Below are 25703 nucleotides of genomic sequence, written 5' to 3' on the forward strand. Positions count from 1 at the left end.
TTCAGAAAACTTAATAGACCAGGACAAGAAATACAGCAGATATTGCAAGCCTACGATTTCAACTAGGAGCTATTTCTCATTATTTTCAGGCTCCCGCTGGATCTAGAGGCTAGCACACTTACGTCCGACCCAGGGCCAGGTTCTATTCCCGGTAGGAGTACAGTTGACGGAAGAAATTGGTTCGGATTCCCCTACACTCAGTACGCCTACGTCTCCTTTAGTCTACACAGCATAATCAAGTGACGTCAAACTCGAAACAAAGCAAATCATTATTTTAGATTTTTATACTACATAAAAGCATATCGGACTGTATTTTATCATTTCCATAAAATAATAAAATCAATTGACATCAATGATTGACAAAAATACAAATGCAACAAAAGTAGAAGTCCATTAGAATACACTTACTTGTAACTGCAGATGTTGAGGTATCATTTTTGATTCTTTCAAGTATACACTCATCTTCAGAATCTAGATATGAATCTGAATCATATTTATCTATATCATTATAGTCCAAAATTTCATCTATTTCACAATCGTCACAAGATGAAACATCATTACTTGCAGGGTCTTCTGGCGAAAATTCAGAATCAGTGATTTCTTCATGCAATTTTTTTCTACTTCTTCGCAAGATAGATCTTTTGATGCCATGGTGCTTCTCATACATTCGAGAAAACAACTGAAGAGTGATTTGTGTCAAATTTCACTCCGAATAATGAGTGGCATGTATCAGAAAAATACAAAAGTTATTAACAATCGCTGGGGTCCTATATGACCCCAATGATACTCGGTGCAGGAAGTAGAGAAACTTGCACTCACATACACGCAAAAAATATCACAATGTACCAAAGTGAAGTTCCAAAGCAGACATGAAAATCCAATGTTTTCCATTTTTTAATGTAATATATTACGCGAGTTACACACTGTTAAACTTAGCTTGGGGTCATATAGGACCCCACGGTAGTAGGAAGGTTAAATATGAAAACTTTAAAAGAAGGATCTAGTGACTTACTTAAATTGTACGAACTTTCAGTACTTCACATATAGTGTTTATACTTATAAGCAGCACGTAAGTTATGCTGTTTCCAATCAAGTTTGTCTTTTTTAACCAACCAAAACCAACCAACTAATACTAGTAAACAACATAAAATTTTTTTAGCAGTAAGTAATTTTTATGTTCAAACTATTCATTCCAATGTTTAACAGTGTCAAAGTATCTAAACAGCTTAAAAGTAAAATGCAAGTTGTAAATTAAGAAATGCAATTTTTACGTGTTCGTTTCAATTTATGATAAAACTCCTAAAAGAAAAATGAAACTATTAACTAATTTTTTTCTCAAGTGGAACACACGTATAAAAATGTAAATTGCAAAAATATAAATGCAAAGTTGCAAACTTGAAAATGTACACAACTTAGTTAGGAAAATCAAAATGCACGTTGCAAACTTAAAAATGTCATCTGTAAAATTAAAAATTCAAGTAGCATACTTGCAAATGTAAATTATAATAATGTAAGTTCTAACTTCCAATGCAAATTTTCAAAATACCAATACAAGTTGCAAATTTCAAAATGTAAATTCTAAAAATAAAAATGCAATTACTTACATGTTGGTTTTAAATTTGGCTCAAGTTTTAAAGAGCATCAACGTAATTATTTAAATCTTCGTTTTTTCCAATTAGATTTAAAATAAAATTGTTAGTGTTCGAAACAGAAGTTCAGTTATACATTTACTGTGAAACAGTTTAATAAACTATAAAATTACAGTATATAATTACTAATAATTTCTTTTAACAGATAGCCATAATAAGTTTTCATTCTGCAGTAGCCATTAGCATAGATTTTATGCATACTCCATAAAATATGAAGTGAACATGGTCAATCTCGATATCAGTGTTTTAATTTGTGATAAAGTCAGAAATCATTATCATGGAATTTATTACAAGTTTAAATGTGAAACCATAAATGCTTTAATAATAAAGTTTGACCGTTCTAATTCACTAGGATCACACTAGGTCTGTGTTTATATTAATGAAGATGAGTGCGCATATTATTTTGACAGTTACGTAAATCAAATACCAGAGGAAAAAAAGGTATTCTAAACGGAAAAACAAAGTTATATTTTCATAAATATTCAAGCTGACGAAGAGGATGATTCCACATTGTACGGGTATTAATTTTATTAGTTATATATCACACTGTATGCAAAAACTCCTCAAAAACAACAATTTTAAAGTGATCAAACAGAAAATAATCATGTATGGAACTACTTAAAAATCCAAGTAGAATAAAATAAAAAAAATATTTATAAGTTTGAAAAGGATACTGTGTTCTTGTTTACAATCATTATTTACGCATTAATATTATTTTTACGCATACGTGTGCATATAATTAATAAAACATTAGTCAATGATAAAAACACATTTCACCTCACTATTTTTCTGGTTAATATTCAGTGTGCAGTTTTAAAATTAATGTTCATTCTGAACTAGATGATGTTATAAAATATTCATAGTTTCCGTTGTCTGAAAACAAAGTTTACTTAAGAATATGAATACTTACTGTATGTTAAATTCTTATTTCTTCTAACAAGAGATTCACCAATATCGTTTTTGTAATTCGATGCGTTAACATGCAAGTGCATTAGGAAATTTCTTATGTAAACATTCATCATTGTTGTGCTTCACAATAAATATAACAAATTTCTTCTCTTACACTGCGAGACATTATTCCATGTTTTGCTACATTTTCTAGTCTTTCACAATTCTTATAACATTTAGGCCAGTGTTTGTCTTTTCGTTTACTTTAACACCCACTACACAGGTATAATATTCAAGTTCCCACTTATTCTTTATTTTTCTTTTTGGAGAATCAATATGAATTTTCATAACTGGAAGCACATATTGACCAATTTAATGCTGAAAGTGAAGCTCCCTGCGACCACAGATCTTTCTTGTTCTGTAACATCACCTGTATTGTTCGATGACTTACTCATAACATTCCCGGTAACAAAACTTTTTCACCAACTATTGATAAGCACAAATTTTATGTTTTAAATTATCTTCGTTAAAATTAATCTTTAGTGGTAAGGGTACACCATCAATTTATCTTTACTTTACCTTACTTTTTTAGACAGTTTTTCAGCAATAGCGCACTGCTGTGGGGATTCCCCATGATCAAAGTATATACCGAGAGTCTTCAGCGTCTCGTATTTTAAACGGTTAAGAAATGATGTCATGATGTATGTCCTGCACATGTGCTTACGTGTATGTTCACTCACACAATCAGATACACAGATGATATTTACAATGTGCACTCTTTCTAATTTCCTTCACAAGAGATATTGTAAACACAGTTTACATAAGTACATACATTCAATCACTAACAAAAAAAAAAAAAAAAAAAAAAAGTACACTAAGAATCACTATGAAAAAGTTCCACCACTTTACAAAAGTACTGTATGTTCCTCTAGTTCACATTCTTAATGACAATTTGATATTCATTTCCATAATCTTTTGGCGCAAAATTTGTATGAAGTCTGTTAAACATGCAGCATTGCTCACTACAGTGGCATAACTATATTAAAAATGTTCACTGATGTGCATCCAACCATATGTATTTTGCGTATACACTGTAAACAAGATTTTATACTTTTGCTGTTGTGATAACACAATGCCTAGGTTTCGTACAAAACAAAGTTTACAACTACATCTGAGATTCCTGGTTGTAGATACCCTTCGCACAAGCACCATACATTATGGGTAATCCAGTTTCCGAGGTTTATTACTTCTTTTAAACTTTTGATACAAACGTTATTAAAGCAACATTCACACAATATATGTGCAAAATAAGATAACAATAATGGATAGTGTTTCGGGAAATTTGACGGCAAAGATGACAAAATTTCTGGCGATGAATCTGTTTAAAATGCTTCTACATCTTCCTCTCCATCCCCAAATAAATCTTGTTCTAAATTCAATTCCAGAAAGAGGTTTGGAGATAGCGAAAAATAACAATCAATCTTTCTTTATTCCTGTACACATTGTACTATAACTGTTTTTTTTTAAATCATCATCGGTTAAAATGGATGTTTTCTCGAATCATCCCAGGTAAAACTAGTGTTCCAATCTAACACATTTATCGTAGCTATTTCTCGTTAAATAACAGAATTTTGTGACATGTTTACAAAGATACACGATATGTTCAAAGTGACGTTAACAATCACTAGAAAACACAAACTTTACACAACATAAAAATGCGTTAATAAAGTATTCACGAATTCTATTCACGTGGACCAAATTTCTAACGTAATTTCATACATAGTTATTAGCCCATCAATGTCATGTGATGACGTTCTCGTCCGCTCTCGTGCCCCGCAAAGCGTATCTGGCTCGCCCGGCCAGTCTCATTAATGGTTCAAACAAGTTCTTTTCTACACTTTGCACCTTTCACACAATATACATACGCATAGCGTCTTACGTGACAGCTACCGTGCAAACGGTAAGTCCAAGCGTGGCTTTCGCACAAATATCTAATAAATTCTTTCCCTATTGTATTAGTATTTAATGAGTCATAAAAAATAACAATGAGTGCATTTCTGACAAGACGGCAGATCTGCGTAATACTATTATATTACTCATCATCCCATCTCCTTTGTATTAATATAATAAAATAACAAACGCACTTTTCCTCCTAAACAGGTTTTTTCTACTCCCACCTCATTCAAAATTCTTACGTACTAATGAAATATTATGATGTCTCCTATAATGTTGGTCCCTTTGTACACCGTATGCCCTTTTACCCCATCTCCTTTTATGATCCTGCAATATAATCTGTTGTTCTTTATTTTCCATAATATATACACATTTCTGTCATCAACTATTCTATATTATTTCATAGTTTTGTTTGATTAAACTCAAAAATGTATGGAGGATTCATATGGTAACTAAGCCCCAGGCCATTTATTTCGTTTAAGTGCCCTTGCGCAGAAAGTCCAATTTTAGTTGTTTTCCAATACCAAGAAATACTTCTTATACAAATTTTGTATTCCAAATTTTTTATACCATTTCACATTCTACCAAATTCAATTATCGTAATCTTCATATTTTGATGTTTATTTTCTACTAAGAAACATACCCTGAACCAGATCCACCAACAATGGCTATCTTCTTTCCAGCTGGAACAGTAAAGTTGAGATTTGTAAATATTGGATTGCCTGGCACGTATTCAAATGTAACATCTTTAAAGGTAATCCCCGAATCCGCCGTAACTTTTAGCTCGGGGGCACTCCTTTCGTTCTGGAATAAAATATTTTTGAAACAATATTAACTTCGTTGAATATAAATAGCTGTTCGCTTTAGATAGCAAAATAGTGAGGTTTTGTCCTGCAATTCGATCATATTACAATTATTTATTAAGTGGATTTTCTTAGAGGTGTTTGTTTTATTAGAATTATGTATTCTCCTTTACTTATTTGCATGGCTTGATGAAAACAACCTTGATAAATTGCTGCGACTTTTGAAATAGAATTTGGATGTGGTAACATAAATTTTATTTTATATTAGACAATACTCCTAAGAATAATGGACATACATACTTGTATTCCCAGAAACAGGATATTAAACACTAATTTTCCATTATTTTCTTTATTAATGAATCTATGTCTCGTTTTATTTTTGTTATGATTCGACAGATCTACTGCTACAGGTAGTTGTCCATTATTTTCTTCTCATTTGAAACTTTGAGTTTCCTTTCTCATGAAAATAGTTGTTCGCATAAATGAATGCTTTCAGAAAGATACAAAGCTTTGTCGGTTTACTGTGGAGAAATTATTCTTCACCATCCTTTTAACAAAACATAAATCACAATATTACGATATGAAGATGTACGCTGGCACCGTGTTCTATAAGTTATGCTCGAAGATTTCAGGACCACATACTAATCAAGAGAGAATAGCTTGATCACTACCTAACTGTCCTTTTCCTGGTTATCCAAATTCTGCAATCTATCTTCGCACCAGCCTTCAATTGATGAGATGCAGCAATGTAAGAATAATCTACTGTCTGTATTTTGGCCACGGTTCTAAAATACGTAATGTTGCGATCTTGGAGTTGGCACCTGAACAGTACTAGTTGCATTGAAAGAAAAATCTGATTGTGTTTGAACACAAAGTACAATTGTTCAGTTAGTTTAAATAAGGATATATACAGCGTGTAACATTAATGCATGTCTAAAAGTGGTGAGGTGGTTGCGGACATCCAAGTAAGTAAAAATGTTCCTATAAACATGGGTCCGATGCCGCTTCGTTTCCGAGATACAGGGTGCTCAAATGTCGAGTCCCTCCAATGGTTCACTATGGGAAAGTGAATGGAACTGTTCACTATTACCAGAATAATACGATCAAGTGGAATTATACCAGTGCAAATACATTTACACTAACATAGAAAATGAAATTAATCAACATTTGAGGTTATTGGGTTGTCAGGGTTGCCAACCTGGTACAAGGTGTTACGTTTTCAAATAGCACTAGACGTCCACACGTTAGTATATGGTTGCTGACATCAAAACGTTCCTAAACATGGGGCAGATCCAGCTTCGTTTTCGAAAGACACGGCGTTCAAGTGTGAAGTCAATGAACGGTCCACAATAGGAAACAACGGTTCATAGATAAAAACTCTCGTATGAAAGTGTTATTGTCTCGTTACAAATGAATGCACATGAGAATTACTTACGTATGAAGCCACAAAGTAATTAACCCTTTTAAGTTTTTTCGGTCGTTTTCGACCGATATTGTAGTGTCTTAAAGATTCGATTAAAAGAGAACTAAAAATGCTATTTAGTTCCGGGTTTTTTTCTATTTTCCAAGAGAGGAAGCATTCAAGAAAGCCTTGGAAGGGTCTATACGCTTCCGAGCGTCAGAACATAGGGGGGTATGACGTCAACAATTTACAAATTCCCTTTTTTTACTGAGGTCTAACTTCAACATTTTTTTGGTGAGCTTCTCTTTAATCCTAGAATCCTAACATTTTTCCTAAACAATCAGTGGACCAATTAGTTTTTATGAGAATTTTTTCAGATCTCTTCGTCAACACAGAAGGGGGGTTCAAAGGGACAAAAGGTAAAAAAGCGATATTTTTGACCGAAAATCCCACTTTCGCGATTCTTGCTCCGCTCGGCTACATGATAGGGAAATTTGAGTGATACTTTCTGAAAGCGTACTCGATTCTGAAGAGAACGACGTATGAATCATTATCCTACGATAATTAGGGACGTGTCAGGAAATTTTTGAAGTTTGTATAGTATCCTTGGGAAATTTCGGAAATATTCGCAGAAGAGGAAAATATTTTTCCCGCCCTTAGTATTGAAGATAGGATATTGGTATTTGGCACAAGTAATTAGTACCATAGGTAATATTTTTTAGAGTGATTTCCAGATCTTTATGTTAACCCTGGGCCGCGCCAGAGGGACTCAAAACGGGGAAAAGGGATTTTTTCTGCAAAAATCCCTATTTTCCTCACTTGTAACCTCCTTAGGAACGTCCTAGAGCCATGCGGATGATACCATCTGAAAGGCTACTCCATTCTGAAGAAAACGACGTATGAACCATAATTTTACGATCATTAGGAGCGTGTCAGAATTTTTTTTAAAAATTGTAGGGTGCTTGTTAGGGAAATTTTGGGCGTTTTTTGATGCTCTCTCAAAATGGGTAAAAAATTTTCCCGCCCTTACTATTGAAGACAGGAAATTCGAATATGTCACAAGTAATTAGTACACTACGTAGTATTTTTTCAAATTTTTGGAGGTTTGTGTGCAGAGTGTAGAAGGCCGATGTCCTTCTCCATCATCTGCATATCAAAATGCAGATGAGGGGCACATTAGCATATTGATATGTAAATATGATAATTTTGTGGTTTAATTATTTGCTTAACATTAGCATATGCAGTGCATATTTATTTGATATTATTAGTAATGAAGTGTGAAACACCTAGCATAGTACGTAAATATTAATACAATATTGTATTATATTGTATTTATTTCATTGTGTTTATTCCATTTATAGGCCTTATATAGTGTATTACTGGGTTGCATAATATTACTTCGTTGTTGCATAATGCATAACTTACAGGGGATGATGGAAGATAATGAATATAAAGCAGAGATGAAGGATTAATTAAATAGAAAATGAGCAGATTCTATAAGAATCATCATTGATTTTTCTGAACGCTTGGAAGAGAGCTAGTGCTGAGAAAAGTTTTTTTTTTCCTTTCCCGACTGACTGTCGCCTATACTCCAGGATGGGAGGTCTCTCTCAACTCACCACGGAAAGAAATACCCAGAAGAGAAACTAAATAAGTATTGTATACACAGGAAGTGCCTATAGACTTCCTTTGGTGAATCTACACTGAGTTTGATACAGTGTGTTGAAACACGGAGTTCGTATTGTTTAAAATGCCATAAACTTTTTCGCTTCTACATGCGAAATTTTAGGTTTCTATAGGTGTGATTTCCAATGCACCGAGTGTCAGCGTCTCTTCCTCCCCCCCTGTTCACCAAAAACCAGTAACCTGGCTAGTGAGCCTCTTGCTTGGTTCCCAACATGCAACACCAATTTGAAAATGTATACTCTAATTTGACTTATTTTCTGTGTTTAATATTAATATTTACGTACTAAGCTATACTCGTTCTTGGAAAGACCGCACAAAATTCTGTTTATTTTTAACAACGTGTTTCCCTTATCGAACAAGACACTTAGATCTTGTATTTGTGAAAAATAAATAATTAACAAAGATGTTTCCTTCAATCTCTCTCCAAGCAAGCATGGCTGCATTAGTAGCAGACAGTTTGAACGACAGCCACAGAAATTGGGTGTACCGCTGCTTCTGCGAGAGATGACAGTTAATAATTTGTATAAATATGTATTCTTTGTATGTTTAACTTTAGTTTAATGTATAATATCATATGTTTCTATGTTTTATTTGTATGTAACTAGCGAAGGAAAACAAAAGTAGGCGGAAATCGCTCATAGTTTCTGCTGTAAGCAATAACTTTCCGTGCTGGCCGTTACCGGAGGAGGGGCAGCACGTGTCAGCCAAGAAAGGTAAAGTTGGCTACGAATGGTGGCTGAAGAAGGGCATTGACACAGGAGACCACCCGCAATATTCGCCTCAAGGCAAGAACCTTTTGTCAAAGGGTGCTTGGAGAAGCGAGTTTCTTCGTTTCCTGTGTTTTGCCAGAAACATATACTCGTTTTCCTTGGAGAACGAGGTAGTTGAAGCTAGACTCGTGAAGTAACAAGAGATAGTTTTGCGGTGTGGTAGGAAGTCACCTAACTTCCCGTACAGAGTTCGATACCCAGGACACGGTGAGAACAATTGTTTCGGTTCCCCGGGATTTGTCCTGTGAACAACTATATCGCGAGTGTGTTAATCTAAATTTCTTCAAGAGCATGAGATAGTCCAGTGACAAACAGTGTATGACTTACACACATTTGTAGTTATACGTCAGTGGTACTCATTCTATTCAGTGACAATGGAAGTTTAAATTTTGAAATCATTTTTTTAAATATTCATCCATTCTCTGAGTGCTTAGAACACTCAGTAGAGATCAGATAATTTGAAGCTTATTCGTAACTCCCAGTGTTAATATGGGACACTCGCATTTTGCCAACTATGGGAGAAATATATATCCTAACATATCTCAAATAGAGATATAACACCGAGGCCAGTAACGCTATTAAACTGTGCCTGTCCTTGGACATTTTTAGCACAAGGCTGCAAGTAATTAATTTGCTTGCTTTTAAAATTGGAGCTACTAAACATTCTTTCATAGAATGCTTGAAATTCAGCGTACTATATCTTCTACCAGAACATTTTCGTATAGTGGAATGAGGATCTAGGAGGACACTGTGTTCAATCAATATCAGAACTTGTGTACGTCAAGTGAAGTTGTGAACAGTGCATCAGTATATAGAAATTTTGTTTTATTTGTATCTTCAATGTGTGTTGTTTACCCACAACTAGAGTGAAATATGTTTCTTCGACAGTTAAATACATCTCTCCTCTAAAACTGTTAGAGACAAGAAACTCAAAATGATGAGGAGATAACATAATCTTGTAAATATTTCTATATAAGTTTTTTTATTTAATTAAAGGTCAGACAGACCTTTTCAGGTTTTCAGTTCATTCTACATTATTTCTCATTCATTTTATTTTTTTTATCAAGTGTATCAATATACAAGTAACGTGTTTATGTGATAGTGCACTACAAAGGTGATAAGTATTTAGTGTATAAAGTGTGATATCATCTCATCTACCATGTGTGAGATGCCTGTTTCCTATGTGGGAAATAAATCTGTCAGCTCATACCAGAACAACTATTTATTCAATTGCTGTAGGGTGAGTACCTGCACTAATGATATCTTTGTTTCAGGAGTGTGATTCAAGGAGACATTTTCCCCTTGATTGTGTATGTTGACCATCTCTCTGTATGGGGCTCAGAGAGAATTCTGCCCAAAAGAACAAAATAACAGCCATGAAATAGTGAGATCATTTACAGGCTGCTACCTGTAAAAATTTAAAGTATAGATTTTTTTTTCTTTTAACCTATTTGAAACTTATAACTGACTCACTATTATAGCATCCTTGAGCATGGCGGTTATGCAGATGGCCCTGAGATCTGCTGTTCTACAAAAATAAATAAATTTTGCTCTACCGACGTTATAAAGGAGTGGCAGCCCTTACAGGAGAGAACTTAATCTCCAAGAGGAATAAATCACTTTCACATATTTTTTTTGACATTTGCATTCTATGCAAATATTGCAGTTAATTAAATATTCCCAGCCACTCTCCTTTATCTTTTGTATTTTTTTATATTGTGTTGGTTCGTTAGGTAAACAGTGGTTTCGGCTCTGGCTACCTAGCACCTCACAATAATAAGTGGCTACCCAGCTGCAGGGCACTATACTTCACGCTTTTGCGCCATTATTTGTGGCGCCATCAGCGTTAAGGGCAAGCGAGTATAATTGTATATACTCAAGTGGTCAACATACAGTTGGTTTAAATTTCGGTATATGTTTTGTTTTTCTCTTCCCGAAAATTTCCAAGAACGTAGGTGTCTTGTGTTTTGAAATTTATTTGTGACTTGAATATTTTTGTCTTAACATTACTAGAGAATTCAGTTTATTTAGAACTTTGGGGGGAAGAAAGTTTTGTAGTTCCGTTTGTGTTAGTAAATGGTGGTAACGCGAGCACAGGCTCGAAGAGTTAGAAATATGGATACCGAGTTTGCTTTTGAAGAGTTCGCTCAGAGAGCTGGGGAGCTCTCTGAAGAGAATAGTCTTGATGACGCTCAGAGCGCTAGTGAGCGTCCCGTCAGCGTTGTGGGAGACGCTGCTGCAGTGGATACCGTTCCGCCAGTCCCCAGTAGGGATCCGGAAGTACCATTAAGGGAGGACAGGGAGGTAACCACAGAAAATACAGAACAAAGTAGAGTTAGCCCAGCCAGTAACACTAGTAGGGTATTTGAGAACATAAATAACATGAATATTGCTGCCATGTTTGGGGAGATTTTACTAAAATTAGAAGAAAATAGTAGAAGTATTCGGGAAGATTTCAACACCAAATTAGAGGAAAGTACGAGAAGACAAGAAGAAAATAATCGTAGTTTAAAGGAAGATTTGAATTTGAGATTAGTTGAAAATGCACAAAATTTAGAAAGAAAGTTAGAAAAGAAATTAGAAGAAAACTCAAAGGGTGTGGAAAAAGCTATAGAGTCAGTCAATGCTCGTCTTGAAGTTCGGTTAGATACCATGACGTCGAGACTCGAGCAGAGTGAGCGGGAATTGACAGAGCGACTTGAAATCACTACTGTAGAGCTGAGGGGGGAGATTGAAGGCGCTCGGGAAGATCTAAATTCTCGTGTCACAGAAACCACTAGGAAACTAGAGGAGAATTATACCGAACTGGCTGAGAGTGTTAGACAGGTCTCGTCTCGTGTAGAACAGACCACTCTTACGCTGAATAATCAGGTCAGGCGAGTGAAAGTGAATTTCGCTTCCCAACTAGCAAGGATCCGGGGGGAACTAGAGCAGGAAACGCCACTCGATGAGATCAGGTCGGAATGTAACGGCAGCATCCAACAGATGCAAGAGACCGTTCATGACGTGTGTGCACAGCTCGAGAAGAAAATGGAGGAGTGGAAGAGCTCCATTCAGAAGGAGACCAGTGAGGTGATAGAGGGGAGACTCGCTAACATCTCTGTCTCCAGCACACAAGAAAGACCACCATCTCCGAACAATGTCTCGAGTCGCGATCTGCCTGGTTCTCAACCTGGGAACCTCGCTACTTCCCGCGAGACAGAACCTGTCCCGTCGACGTCTCGCTCATGCAATCATGAGACGAGACAACATCTCGCAACAGCCTTTGGACTAATACACAGGGATGTTACCTTACCTGTGTATTCTGGGAATGAGACTGAGACCGAAACATACAACTTCCTCCAAGATCTCGACCGGTACTTTGAGGTCACTGGAGTACCGGACGAGATGAGGCTCAGCTTCATACCCCGAGCGATTCGGAATACTTGCTACCAATGGTTTTAAGTTAACCGGAACAAGATTCAGACCTACGAAGATTTTGTGCATAACTTCAAACAGTGTTACCTTAGCGAAGAGCGGCTGGCAAACCTAAGGGCAACGATTCTCACCTCCCACTTCGACAACCGTATACACAAATCCCCCGCAGAATATCTGCTGGATTTGTTACATAAAAACAGTATACTAGAGCCAAGAATGTCTGACGCTACATTATTGAAGGTACTTCCGCGTCATTTCCCGAACTGGCTATTTAGGGCGATAGTCTCTTCTCGCCCGAAAACAATAGCAGAACTTCTAAATCTTGTACAGGAACTGCAGTCGTCGATGACGAATCGCGACCAGTTCTTCCAGGGTAACCAGAGGAAAGGGGTCAACATGCTCCAAGTGAGCGTGGAAAACGAGGACAATAACCCCTCTGGCCACAGTGGGAAGCACGCTGCTCGTAAGAAAAATAGAACGAGAGAAAATCAGCGTCCTTACCAGAGACAGAGACATCAAAACACGAATAATAACAACCACCAGCGATCCCCGCCTCGCCATCCGAGCAGCGGAAGTGGGTCGTCTGGCTGGTCACGTGGGGGGAACTCCCACTCCTCTCACAACAACAACAACATTCGTGGAGCCCGCGGTAGGAGGGGAGGAACGCGCCAGACGGAAAGACCACAGGGAAATTCCTTCCGTCATGCGGACGAGGAAATCCAACTGTTGGAACATTATGACCGGGCGCCTCCTCCTACCAGCCAGAACCAAAACATGACCAGGAGTAATCAATCCTCTTCTTCTGCTCCCAGAGAATGAGGATTGTCCGCATGTGCTTGGGACAACGTTAAGATGGCTATGGAGAACACGAGTACATCTGAGTTGACAAATGAAAATTCCAAGTATGTGCGTAATTTAGAAGAAAATGTAGAAAATATTCATTTATATGAAGATACGTGTGAAACCGCAGTTAAAGAGATTTTTGAAAATGTAGCAGAAAAAGAAGAAGAAAATTGTAATATTTGTTCAGAAATAAAAGCAAAGAAGCATTTCAGTGAAGGCATGTTCAAAAATAAGTTAACCTTGTTAAGTAGGACAGGAGAACACATCGATTTAGATAGGGCTGTATATGAAGAGGCCAATGGCATTTTTAAGAATTTATTTGATTCAAGTAATGAAGAACTACCCAGTAATAACGTCATCTCACTACCAGAGATTAATGTACTTTTGTTTGGAAAGGAAGTTAATTCTTTATTAGATACAGGAGCGACTTGCTCAGCTATATCGAAAGAACTTTGGGACTCCGTCTCAAATAGCCACCCCACACCCGCATTTTTGAGTGCTAAGAATATACGGGTTACGTCTGCTTTCGGAAGTAAATCAGCGACGATCATAGGCCAGACGCTGTTAGTCATTCAGATACATGGGAAGGAATTTCATACATTAGGCATCATTATTTCAGGTCTGAACAGATCTTTGATTTTAGGTTCCAACTTCTTTACAGAATCTCGTGCCGTGTTAGATTATGATACTGGCCTTCTACATCTCAAACATCCTCATGATGTAGAAGTCAAATTTAGATCTGTAGATTGCGAGACTGAGGATCTAGTAGTTCGTTGTTTAGAATTGAATGGTGAGTGCGAGAAACCATATAGTTTCATTGAGGAGTTAGATAATTTTGAGTGTAATTTTTCCCCGTCAGATGAAGGACGGAAGGCCATACGGGTTAGTGCACAGAATGAGCATAAGACCTGCAGAGAAATGGCTGCTCGTGCCCCGAACTTGGATGATGGTAGATTCCCAAGTGCCCAAGAAATGGCAGTTCATGTATTCCCACCAGAAGAGTGGCTTAAAGTGAAAACACGTGCCTCCCATTCAGATATAGAAGATTTTGTAGCGAACTACACAGATCTCTCAGCCTCACAAAGAGAGAGTTTGAAAGCTGTTCTTTTAAAGCACCAGGCGCTTTTTGATATCAAGCCAGGTTGCATAACTAACTATGAGCACGAGATTGGAGTAACGGACGAACGTCCCATAAAAACTAAATTGTATCCTTACCCAAAGAAATTCAGGAATTTAGTATCGAATGAAATTTCGCGTTGGGAGGCCTGGGGTGTGATCAAGAAGATGCCTACCGCTTTTATAAACCCTCTGGTAGTGACGCCGAAGAGCGACGGACGCATTCGAGTTTGTATAGATGGAAGAGCTTTGGCCAAAATTTCAGGGGATCTCTCCGACAGACCTATGCCACCCCTATCTGTTCTCCAAGATATTTGCGACAACTCTTGGTTCAGTTGCGTAGATGCAACTGAGATGTTTTTACAGATTAAGGTGAAAGAAAGTGACCAGAAATATCTTGGGTTCCTACATGAAGGCATTTCATATGTTTTTCAAAAACTTCCGTTTGGGACAAAACAGAGCCTTGCTTCTTGCGTAAGAGCATTAGATATGCTAATTGGATCAGAGGCTAGAGAGTACTGCGGCGCTTATGTTGATGATTTAATTTTAGCCGACAGGAGCTTTGAAGATCACTTAGTACACCTCGACAGAGTGTTGGGTTTACTCACTGCGGGCGGCCTAACTCTCAGGCTGAAAAAGTGCAATTTTGCGAGAAAATCATTGAACATACTTGGTTTCCATCTTTCGCAATCCGGTATCGGCAAAGATCCGGCGAAAGTGAAGGCGGCGTTAGATTTTAGGACACCACGGAACGTGAAGGAACTGCGTTCCTTCATTGGCTACTGCCAGTACTATCGTTGCTTTAGTAGGAAGTACTCGGAAGTTCTCCATCCGTTGTTCCAACTTCTGAAGAAGAATGTTAGGTTCAAATGGGAACCAGTACACCAGGCAGCTATGGACAGGATTAAGCAGATCTTCCAGGAGGAAGTAGTTCTGAAAACCGTCCTGCCTGACAAGCAATTGATTCTCGAATGTGATGCGTGTGATATTGCGTGTTCTTCTCTGTTGTACCAGCGTGATGACAATGATGACATCCGTGTCATTGCTTTTACATCACGTGTGTTCAATGCCGCACAACGCAACTATTCAATAACGGAGAAGGAATTTTATGGACTCATAGATGGCGTTGTTAAGTTTAAACAGTACTTAGTTGGTACTAAATTCATAGTACGCAGTGACCACCTTGCTATTAAGTTTATTCTCTATTGTAGACTTACAAACCAGCGCATTACCCGGTGGGCGATGTTGCTCTCAAATTTCAATTTCGAATTCCAGTTTGTCAAGTCCAATGAGAATCTGAGTGATTATCACTCCAGGTACCCTCCTCACACAGAAGAAGACCTCAGTGTTGCACGGAAGCCTATCCTCCAGGAGTCGCTGATGTCCATCCTGACGGAAATCCCATGTGAGTTGAGGAAGATGATAGCCATACTACCGGAGATGCAGTCTTCAGATCCTGTCTACGGCAAGATCAAGAAAGACGTCGAAGAGAAGACGGACTCACCAAAGGTGAATGGTGCTTGTCACCGTTTTGAAGTTTTGAACGGGCGCTTATGCAAGCGTGACCGGGAAGGAGTCCGGATTTGCATCCCAGAAGTGTTAGTAGTTCCACTGCTCGATTATTACCATTCAGATCGAGGGCACATGTCGGCCAGTAAACTACTTCCACTTCTATCAGAATTTTTCGTATGGCCAAAGATGAGGGCAAGTGTGAGGCGGTTTTGTGCTTCCTGCGAACTATGCCAGAAAAGCAACCCCCCCCCCCAATGTTATCGTCCGGGACCACTGAATCCCGTCGTAGTTGAGAAGCCAGGCTATTTGGTCTGTGCTGACTGGTTAGGGCCTCTAACCAAGGGAATTGGGGGAGTCCATTACGTATTAGTATTTTATGATGCTTTCTCCAAGCTAATAGGATTGTACGCATGCAGAAAGGCAAACACTACCACTGCCATAAGGAAACTGAAGGAGTATCTGAAAGTTAACCCTAGTGTGGAACTAGTCTTAACAGACAGAGGGTCACCTTTCCAGTCTAACCGCTGGAAAACAGAATTAGCAGATCTTGGTATCAGGCACATCACTTCGACGCCATATTATCCGCAAGGTGAAATGGCAGAAGTAGCTGTCAAGGCTACAGTACGTTTGCTACGTAAATTGTGCCATGATAATCAAAGATTGTGGCCCAAATACTTGGAAAAGATAGAGAAGTGCTTAAACTCGGCCAAACACCTGACCACTGGCGTGTCAGCCTTTGAGTGTCACTTTGGGCAGTCTATGTCTAGAGACATAGCCAGGCTGTTTGAAATCCCAGAAGTGGATCAGCGCCATGACGTGCAGTACTATGTAGAAATTGCTAGAAAGAACCATAAAAGGAATGCTGCTGCACGGAAACGCAACTTCGAGAAGTCACACCGTACTGTAGAGTACAAAGTGGGTGATCTTGTACTAACTAGAGTTTTCCCCAAGTCGGATGCTCTAGCAGGTGTGTCGAAGAAGCTCTTGCTCTTGTACTCGGGACCATGGCAGATTGTCGCCGCCACTGGTCGAAACATGTACACACTAGGGGATCCAGCGACTAAAGAAGTAAAAATGATAAGGAATGCGTTTCTATTGAAACCATACATCTCTAGAGAAGAGAAGGATCAAAGTGGTACTGGTCAATAGAGTAGACACAGATCACACATATAAGCATCAAATACCGGAAGTGACAACTAGTGTATATAGTGTTTGTGTTAGTGTATATTTCAGTGTATTAGTGTAAGTGTATGTATTGGGGACTTATGTCTATTATGTTCATGTAAATCAGGGAACACTGAATTCTCTTATTTAGCTTTGTGTATTGATTTTCATTGATTATGTTTACTGTGTGTTTAACATTGTTTTTTTTTTTTTTTAAACCTTGGATGTATTGTGTACCTCTAATATTTCAGGAACGGAAATGTGCCCTCCGTATGATCTACGTCCTGTACTAGAAAGTACAGCACCTAGAATCATAGGGGGGAAATTTATGTAGAAGGCCGATGTCCTTCTCCATCATCTGCATATCAAAATGCAGATGAGGGGCACATTAGCATATTGATATGTAAATATGATAATTTTGTGGTTTAATTATTTGCTTAACATTAGCATATGCAGTGCATATTTATTTGATATTATTAGTAATGAAGTGTGAAACACCTAGCATAGTACGTAAATATTAATACAATATTGTATTATATTGTATTTATTTCATTGTGTTTATTCCATTTATAGGCCTTATATAGTGTATTACTGGGTTGCATAATATTACTTCGTTGTTGCATAATGCATAACTTACAGGGGATGATGGAAGATAATGAATATAAAGCAGAGATGAAGGATTAATTAAATAGAAAATGAGCAGATTCTATAAGAATCATCCTTGATTTTTCTGAACGCTTGGAAGAGAGCTAGTGCTGAGAAAAGTTTTTTTTTCCTTTCCCGACTGACTGTCGCCTATACTCCAGGATGGGAGGTCTCTCTCAACTCACCACGGAAAGAAATACCCAGAAGAGAAACTAAATAAGTATTGTATACACAGGAAGTGCCTATAGACTTCCTTTGGTGAATCTACACTGAGTTTGATACAGTGTGTTGAAACACGGAGTTCGTATTGTTTAAAATGCCATAAACTTTTTCGCTTCTACATGCGAAATTTTAGGTTTCTATAGGTGTGATTTCCAATGCACCGAGTGTCAGCGTCTCTTCCTCCCCCCCTGTTCACCAAAAACCAGTAACCTGGCTAGTGAGCCTCTTGCTTGGTTCCCAACATGCAACACCAATTTGAAAATGTATACTCTAATTTGACTTATTTTCTGTGTTTAATATTAATATTTACGTACTAAGCTATACTCGTTCTTGGAAAGACCGCACAAAATTCTGTTTATTTTTAACAACGTGTTTCCCTTATCGAACAAGACACTTAGATCTTGTATTTGTGAAAAATAAATAATTAACAAAGATGTTTCCTTCAATCTCTCTCCAAGCAAGCATGGCTGCATTAGTAGCAGACAGTTTGAACGACAGCCACAGAAATTGGGTGTACCGCTGCTTCTGCGAGAGATGACAGTTAATAATTTGTATAAATATGTATTCTTTGTATGTTTAACTTTAGTTTAATGTATAATATCATATGTTTCTATGTTTTATTTGTATGTAACTAGCGAAGGAAAACAAAAGTAGGCGGAAATCGCTCATAGTTTCTGCTGTAAGCAATAACTTTCCGTGCTGGCCGTTACCGGAGGAGGGGCAGCACGTGTCAGCCAAGAAAGGTAAAGTTGGCTACGAATGGTGGCTGAAGAAGGGCATTGACACAGGAGACCACCCGCAATATTCGCCTCAAGGCAAGAACCTTTTGTCAAAGGGTGCTTGGAGAAGCGAGTTTCTTCGTTTCCTGTGTTTTGCCAGAAACATATACTCGTTTTCCTTGGAGAACGAGGTAGTTGAAGCTAGACTCGTGAAGTAACAAGAGATAGTTTTGCGGTGTGGTAGGAAGTCACCTAACTTCCCGTACAGAGTTCGATACCCAGGACACGGTGAGAACAATTGTTTCGGTTCCCCGGGATTTGTCCTGTGAACAACTATATCGCGAGTGTGTTAATCTAAATTTCTTCAAGAGCATGAGATAGTCCAGTGACAAACAGTGTATGACTTACACACATTTGTAGTTATACGTCAGTGGTACTCATTCTATTCAGTGACAATGGAAGTTTAAATTTTGAAATCATTTTTTTTAATATTCATCCATTCTCTGAGTGCTTAGAACACTCAGTAGAGATCAGATAATTTGAAGCTTATTCGTAACTCCCAGTGTTAATATGGGACACTCGCATTTTGCCAACTATGGGAGAAATATATATCCTAACATATCTCAAATAGAGATATAACACCGAGGCCAGTAACGCTATTAAACTGTGCCTGTCCTTGGACATTTTTAGCACAAGGCTGCAAGTAATTAATTTGCTTGCTTTTAAAATTGGAGCTACTAAACATTCTTTCATAGAATGCTTGAAATTCAGCGTACTATATCTTCTACCAGAACATTTTCGTATAGTGGAATGAGGATCTAGGAGGACACTGTGTTCAATCAATATCAGAACTTGTGTACGTCAAGTGAAGTTGTGAACAGTGCATCAGTATATAGAAATTTTGTTTTATTTGTATCTTCAATGTGTGTTGTTTACCCACAACTAGAGTGAAATATGTTTCTTCGACAGTTAAATACATCTCTCCTCTAAAACTGTTAGAGACAAGAAACTCAAAATGATGAGGAGATAACATAATCTTGTAAATATTTCTATATAAGTTTTTTTTATTTAATTAAAGGTCAGACAGACCTTTTCAGGTTTTCAGTTCATTCTACATTATTTCTCATTCATTTTATTTTTTTTTATCAAGTGTATCAATATACAAGTAACGTGTTTATGTGATAGTGCACTACAAAGGTGATAAGTATTTAGTGTATAAAGTGTGATATCATCTCATCTACCATGTGTGAGATGCCTGTTTCCTATGTGGGAAATAAATCTGTCAGCTCATACCAGAACAACTATTTATTCAATTGCTGTAGGGTGAGTACCTGCACTAATGATATCTTTGTTTCAGGAGTGTGATTCAAGGAGACATTTTCCCCTTGATTGTGTATGTTGACCATCTCTCTGTATGGGGCTCAGAGAGAATTCTGCCCAAAAGAACAAAATAACAGCCATGAAATAGTGAGATCATTTACAGGCTGCTACCTGTAAAAATTTAAAGTATAGATTTTTTTTTTCTTTTAACCTATTTGAAACTTATAACTGACTCACTATTATAGCATCCTTGAGCATGGCGGTTATGCAGATGGCCCTGAGATCTGCTGTTCTACAAAAATAAATAAATTTTGCTCTACCGACGTTATAAAGGAGTGGCAGCCCTTACAGGAGAGAACTTAATCTCCAAGAGGAATAAATCACTTTCACATATTTTTTTTTGACATTTGCATTCTATGCAAATATTGCAGTTAATTAAATATTCCCAGCCACTCTCCTTTATCTTTTGTATTTTTTTTATATTGTGTTGGTTCGTTAGGTAAACAGTGGTATCGGCTCTGGCTACCTAGCACCTCACAAGACCCGGTAGGGCCTCAGGGGGTCCCAAACTTTGAAGAAGTTTTTTTTTTTTTTTGTAAAAAATTGCCGATTTTCCCTCAAATAATTCCCATCTGGCATATTATAGGGACATGTAAGTGGTACCGTTTGAAAGGCTGTTCCATTCTGAGAGAAACGAGGTATAAACCATGATCCTAGCATAAATAGGGATGACACTGTCGGTGCTTATCTGGGACTCAAGAAAAACGCCGAAAAAGGCAAGAATTTAAAAGGGTTAAATGTTATTGAGTAAAAATGTTGCCCACTTCGGTGAACTACTGAAAACTGAATAAAATTTTGTTGTAAAATACTTGATACTAAACCGAAGTAGTTTGTTTTATCTTCAACTACAATCACAAACGGCTCTCTTGCAATGTCAATCAATTTTCCATTTTTCTGCAGATAGTTTTTTTTTTCTTTCTTTAATCAAAGAAAATAGATGTGAATAACACTGTTAATAACAGAACTTTATTTAGTATTTTTTCCAAGAACAACTAGAATAATATCTACAATTTATGATAAAACTTAAAGAAATAGTTATTCTTCTTACAGAATCTGTTACAATTACCAAAGAAAAATTCTCTTGAAGAAATCCCTCCCTGGACAGAATTCCTCGTCTCGAAAGATTAGGCAGGACGCGAATTCCCGTTCTGCCTAAAGAAAAGATATTTTCTACAAACTACCGGAGGGCCTTTAGTCAGAACGGGAACACACCATTAAAAATCTTGTCATTTTGATTTGTTTTAAAATTTTGAATTCTTGTCGAGTTCAACCTTTACACGGCTGTGATCGTCAGAACAACGTTTGATCAATCGATTGCCAACGATTTTTTCTCGACGTTACACGAAGCATGAGAAAGTCGATGCTAATTGGCTCTGGCTGAGGAAGGAAATCCAATGCAATCATCGTTGCATCAACGAATTTTCAAGTTCGTAATAATAATAATAATAATAATAATAATAATAATAATAATAATAATAATAATAATAATAATAATAATAATAAAGACAATAATAGTATGCAACCTTAATGCAAGATTGCACGCCCCAAATTTGTTGAACAATCCCCTAAATTCAAAATTCTGGATAAATCACTGCCCTGGAGGCACTTGTTGTTCACAGAATTTTATAGTCCCCTGACATTCTTACCTAACTAGATTTGTTACATTTTTTGTTATTTCGGAAATATTTGAGGTCGCAAAGTTAGGGGACGTACGTACGATGATATTAATTTTTTGCTATTACAGCGCCATCTATTAGAATAACGAAAAAGTGCTTCAAGTAAAAGTTGCTTAGTTTTGATCGTAGAATCAGAATCTGTAATAAAAATTCCGTTTGAAATTTTCGAGTTGGCACCGGGTGCCCTATGTTGGGACCCCTGGGGGCACTTGCTGTTCACAGAATTTTATAGGCCCTTGACATGTGTACATTCTTACGTAACTACATTTGTCACATTTTTTGTTATTTCAGAAATATTTGAGGTCGCAAAGTTAGGTGAGACACCTTTTATATATATTGTAAAGGAAGCCACGCATACACATTCCAAAAGTGCATATTTCTTCAATTTTCAATAGGTGAATAGGTGTACAGAGTATTCCCTATACGGTGTAATTCTCACATGTGCTCTCAATACAGTTTTCAGATATACCCTGATTTCAAGGAGGGTCCAAAGTAGGCAGAAGGTAAGCCTTGACAACAATGGACATCCAATGCTTCGTAGGGAAGTCGTAAGTGTTAAAAACCGGCAGCTTCATGTATTTTCGTGTTCAGAATAATGTGTGATGCGATGTATTTTGTCATGGTATATTTCACGTTTTCTTCACTTATAAGCGTGAAAGAAAACACAGCCACATGCGTTTTCCCGAGTATGAGAAACCGTGCTGCTGATGTCCTTAACACTTCCGACATCGCACCAAAGGATTACGTGTTCACTGCTATCAAAACTTATCGTTTGCCTACTCTGGACCAATCATAAAAGTCAGAGCATATCTCAAAATTCGGTTGATGGCATGTCTGGAAATTTCACCCTGTAGGGAATACTCTGTACATCCATTGAACATTAATGAAATGTGCAGTTTTGGACTGCATTAGCATGACTTCCTTTGCGCTGATAAGGACTACCATCCACAGTTTCTCGAATTCAAAATAGGGCCTCTTGAAATTTGGCTTTTTCACGATTTTCGACAGTCCTAGCTCTGAAACTATGCACTTTTCCCCACATGTCTATATGAACTTTTTCTCTTATTTTCATGTAAGGAATTACCTCTTACATTTTGTCGGTATAGTTCATTAATACCCTGTATATATCCTTGTTTGAAAGCGAAGTCTCTCTCTCTCTCTCTCTCTCCCTCTCTCTCTCTTTCATTCCCTAAGCATATGTCAGCAACAAGAAATGCATTGCCTCAAGTGGAGGGCAAACATAGGGTTGATGACCTCCCTAAGTTTAGACCTAACACATATTCACATGTTTTGAGAAAGAAATGAAAAATAATTATTATTTTGACGTTCCATGGTTATGCCCTTTAGGCTAGAGAAGACTGATGATTAACCCTAGGTTTACGAAGGTTAAAATTATTTCACTATTAACTAAGCGGGGTGAGTCACCTTAAGTATAATTTTGAATAAAAGAGGGACAAAATGAAATACACTTTGAATTCTTGTACGAAAATGGAAGAACACAGTTTTGTCTTGAAAATTAAATTTGAACATTATAGCAAACATCAGAATAATTTACTCAATATTATTGTGTTTCAGGCGTGATCACAAGACGCATAAGTGATAATTAAGGCCCGGATTTTTATGTAAAAATATTTTTTTTTCAAACACGTATATGCCCAAAACAAAGTTTATTATCCCAACTAAGAGTCTGCAAGTGTAAATTATAAATTTTATTTCACATAAAAATACACATTTTCTGAAGAAAGTTATGTAAATAAATATTTTGGACATTTTTGTTATAAATAAATATTTTTAATAATTTTCCGCTATTTTATTCTAAATTTCGCAACGATTTTTTTCTTCGTTCGAAAGAAATTAACGTAGGGAAAAGAATAGACTACATGAATCTATCCATCGTATTTACAATTACCCACTTGCAGAAATGTCATAAATTCTGCTTATCAGCGCTGGGGTAACTTGTGCCAAACAAGGAGCTTTTAAAGGAGCGCTTTGTACTTTGAAGCCAAAACTGAGGGGAAGACGAGTGATCATAGGTAAAGGGGAAGTAATCGTAGCCACAGCACTGATAGCCTTCAAAGAACTTTCAGTCACGAATCACGTGACAATTGTCAGGCTGTTCGATTAATCTTTACACATTTTGTGGCCGAATGGTGTGAAATACGACAATGCTTTGTTTTTTCTGACTGATGGTGCTCCTTATATGAGGAAAGCTGGTAAAACTCTTTCCATATGCTACCCTACCATGATTCACGTGACATGTGTCGTACACGCCCTACATCGATTGTGTGAAAAAAAAAATCCGAACCCTTTATCCTCAAGTGGACAAGTTAGTGTCAAATGGGAAAACATTTTCGTAAAAACGAAAACTAGAATTGAGTTTTTCAAAGAAACAAATCCCGATCTTTCATTTCCTCTAACACCCGTAATCACGCGACGGGATACCTTGCTTAATGCAGTACTATATTATGCAGATCATTTTCAAGCATTTTTATTTGTAGTAACTAAATTAAACCCTAGTAAGTGAGAGTAGCTTGAAATGTGACTTGGCTTTCATATCTCCCAATTTCGGTTTCTTGACTCATTCTATAAAGAAACTAGAAACTACGGAAGATTTATTGAGTACTTCGGGTAAAGAAGTAGAGTTCGTTGAAAGAAAGCTGAATGTTCTTTCTGCTTCGAAAACTTAAGTCGTAGAAAAAGAATTTAAGAATTTGTTTGAAAAAAAAAAAAAAAAAAAACATTGGCTATAAAACCCTATGTATATCTGAAGTATAAGAAGGCCAAAACACAAGTAAACTTGTTGGTGTGAATATTGGTGATTTGCCCCTTTTCAAATACGCTAGGTTAACATTATGTGATGTAGAACGTCCCTTTTCTCAATATAGGGCATTATTCAGTGACAATAGGCATGGCTTTACGATGGACGTTAGTTATTCACTGGAATGCCCATGGAATTTAGACATCTGATGAATAGGAGCAGTATTTATTTATTTATGTTGGGAGTTTTCCCATACTTTCCCTTGTTATTTTTTATTAAACATTTTTTTTTTAATTTTTAGCAAATACTATTTATTTTTAACACATAAAAAATAAATATTTTACAGTTTTTTAGCACACAAAAATCCGGACCCTAGTAATAATATTCTTTTCCCTTCTACGAACATTGCAAACTAGCTTTTTGCAAATAGCACACAAGATCCTGGTTTTTCCTGTCTTTATGTCGTACGTCTAGAAAACAACATCTACATCTAGAAGAAACCAATGGTATCAGCTCAAAAAGAACGCACACGTTTGGGATATTCTACTTCCAGATCTAGAGACCTAATTGCATCTAGACTAGGTTGATGTAGGCCTTCTGGATTGCTAGAAAGCTGCCGCACATGCGGTAAAAATACCAGCTGATAGTACAGACGCTCAATGAAAAGCTGTATTCACTTCTGATTTGTTCCAACTGAGAACACTTCTCATTCCAAATTAATATGGGACATTCCATGTGAAATCAACCCATGAAGACGACAAAATCTGACCTGGGGATCTTCGATTTTTGTAAAAATTGGTGCACAGCTTTATTATAGTGGGAGATGAAAAAATCCCTATTACCCTCTCCTCCTGAATGTGTCCCCATACAGAGTGTTCAAAAATTTCAAATAAGGGCATTTTTCAGTTACAGTGATTATTAAAAATTGTCATAAAATGGTTAATATGTGCACTAGAGACATGGAGCAAACACCATTGGATATTCTTCTTTCGAGTTATTTGGACAGGTAATATGTTTCTGAACATTACTCAATAGAGGTCATTATTCTTGTTAGTCAGTATGGATGTTTCTAAATTTATATTGGCTACATTGATACATGT

At 37.1% G+C, this 25703-nt stretch overlaps 1 protein-coding gene across 8 annotated transcripts in view; it reads right to left on the bottom strand.

The window, feature by feature from the left end:
• ABCB7 (ATP binding cassette subfamily B member 7) overlaps positions 1-25703 on the bottom strand; it is a 786091-nt gene that overhangs the window by 219172 nt on the left and 541216 nt on the right. For all 8 annotated transcript variants that reach the window (XR_014131590.1, XM_081759542.1, XM_081759541.1 and 5 more), the window contains one exon: positions 5134-5294. Coding sequence is in view for 7 of the 8 variants with exons in the window: in XM_081759542.1 (XP_081615668.1) it covers positions 5134-5294 (161 nt within the window). In the remaining variant the exon portion in view is untranslated. The remainder of the gene's footprint in view (positions 1-5133; positions 5295-25703) is intronic.

The sequence above is a fragment of the Thermobia domestica genome, chromosome 5 (genome assembly GCF_964235325.1).
Source record: "Thermobia domestica chromosome 5, izTheDome1.hap1.1, whole genome shotgun sequence".
In the NCBI taxonomy this organism is placed as follows: domain Eukaryota; kingdom Metazoa; phylum Arthropoda; class Insecta; order Zygentoma; family Lepismatidae; genus Thermobia; species Thermobia domestica.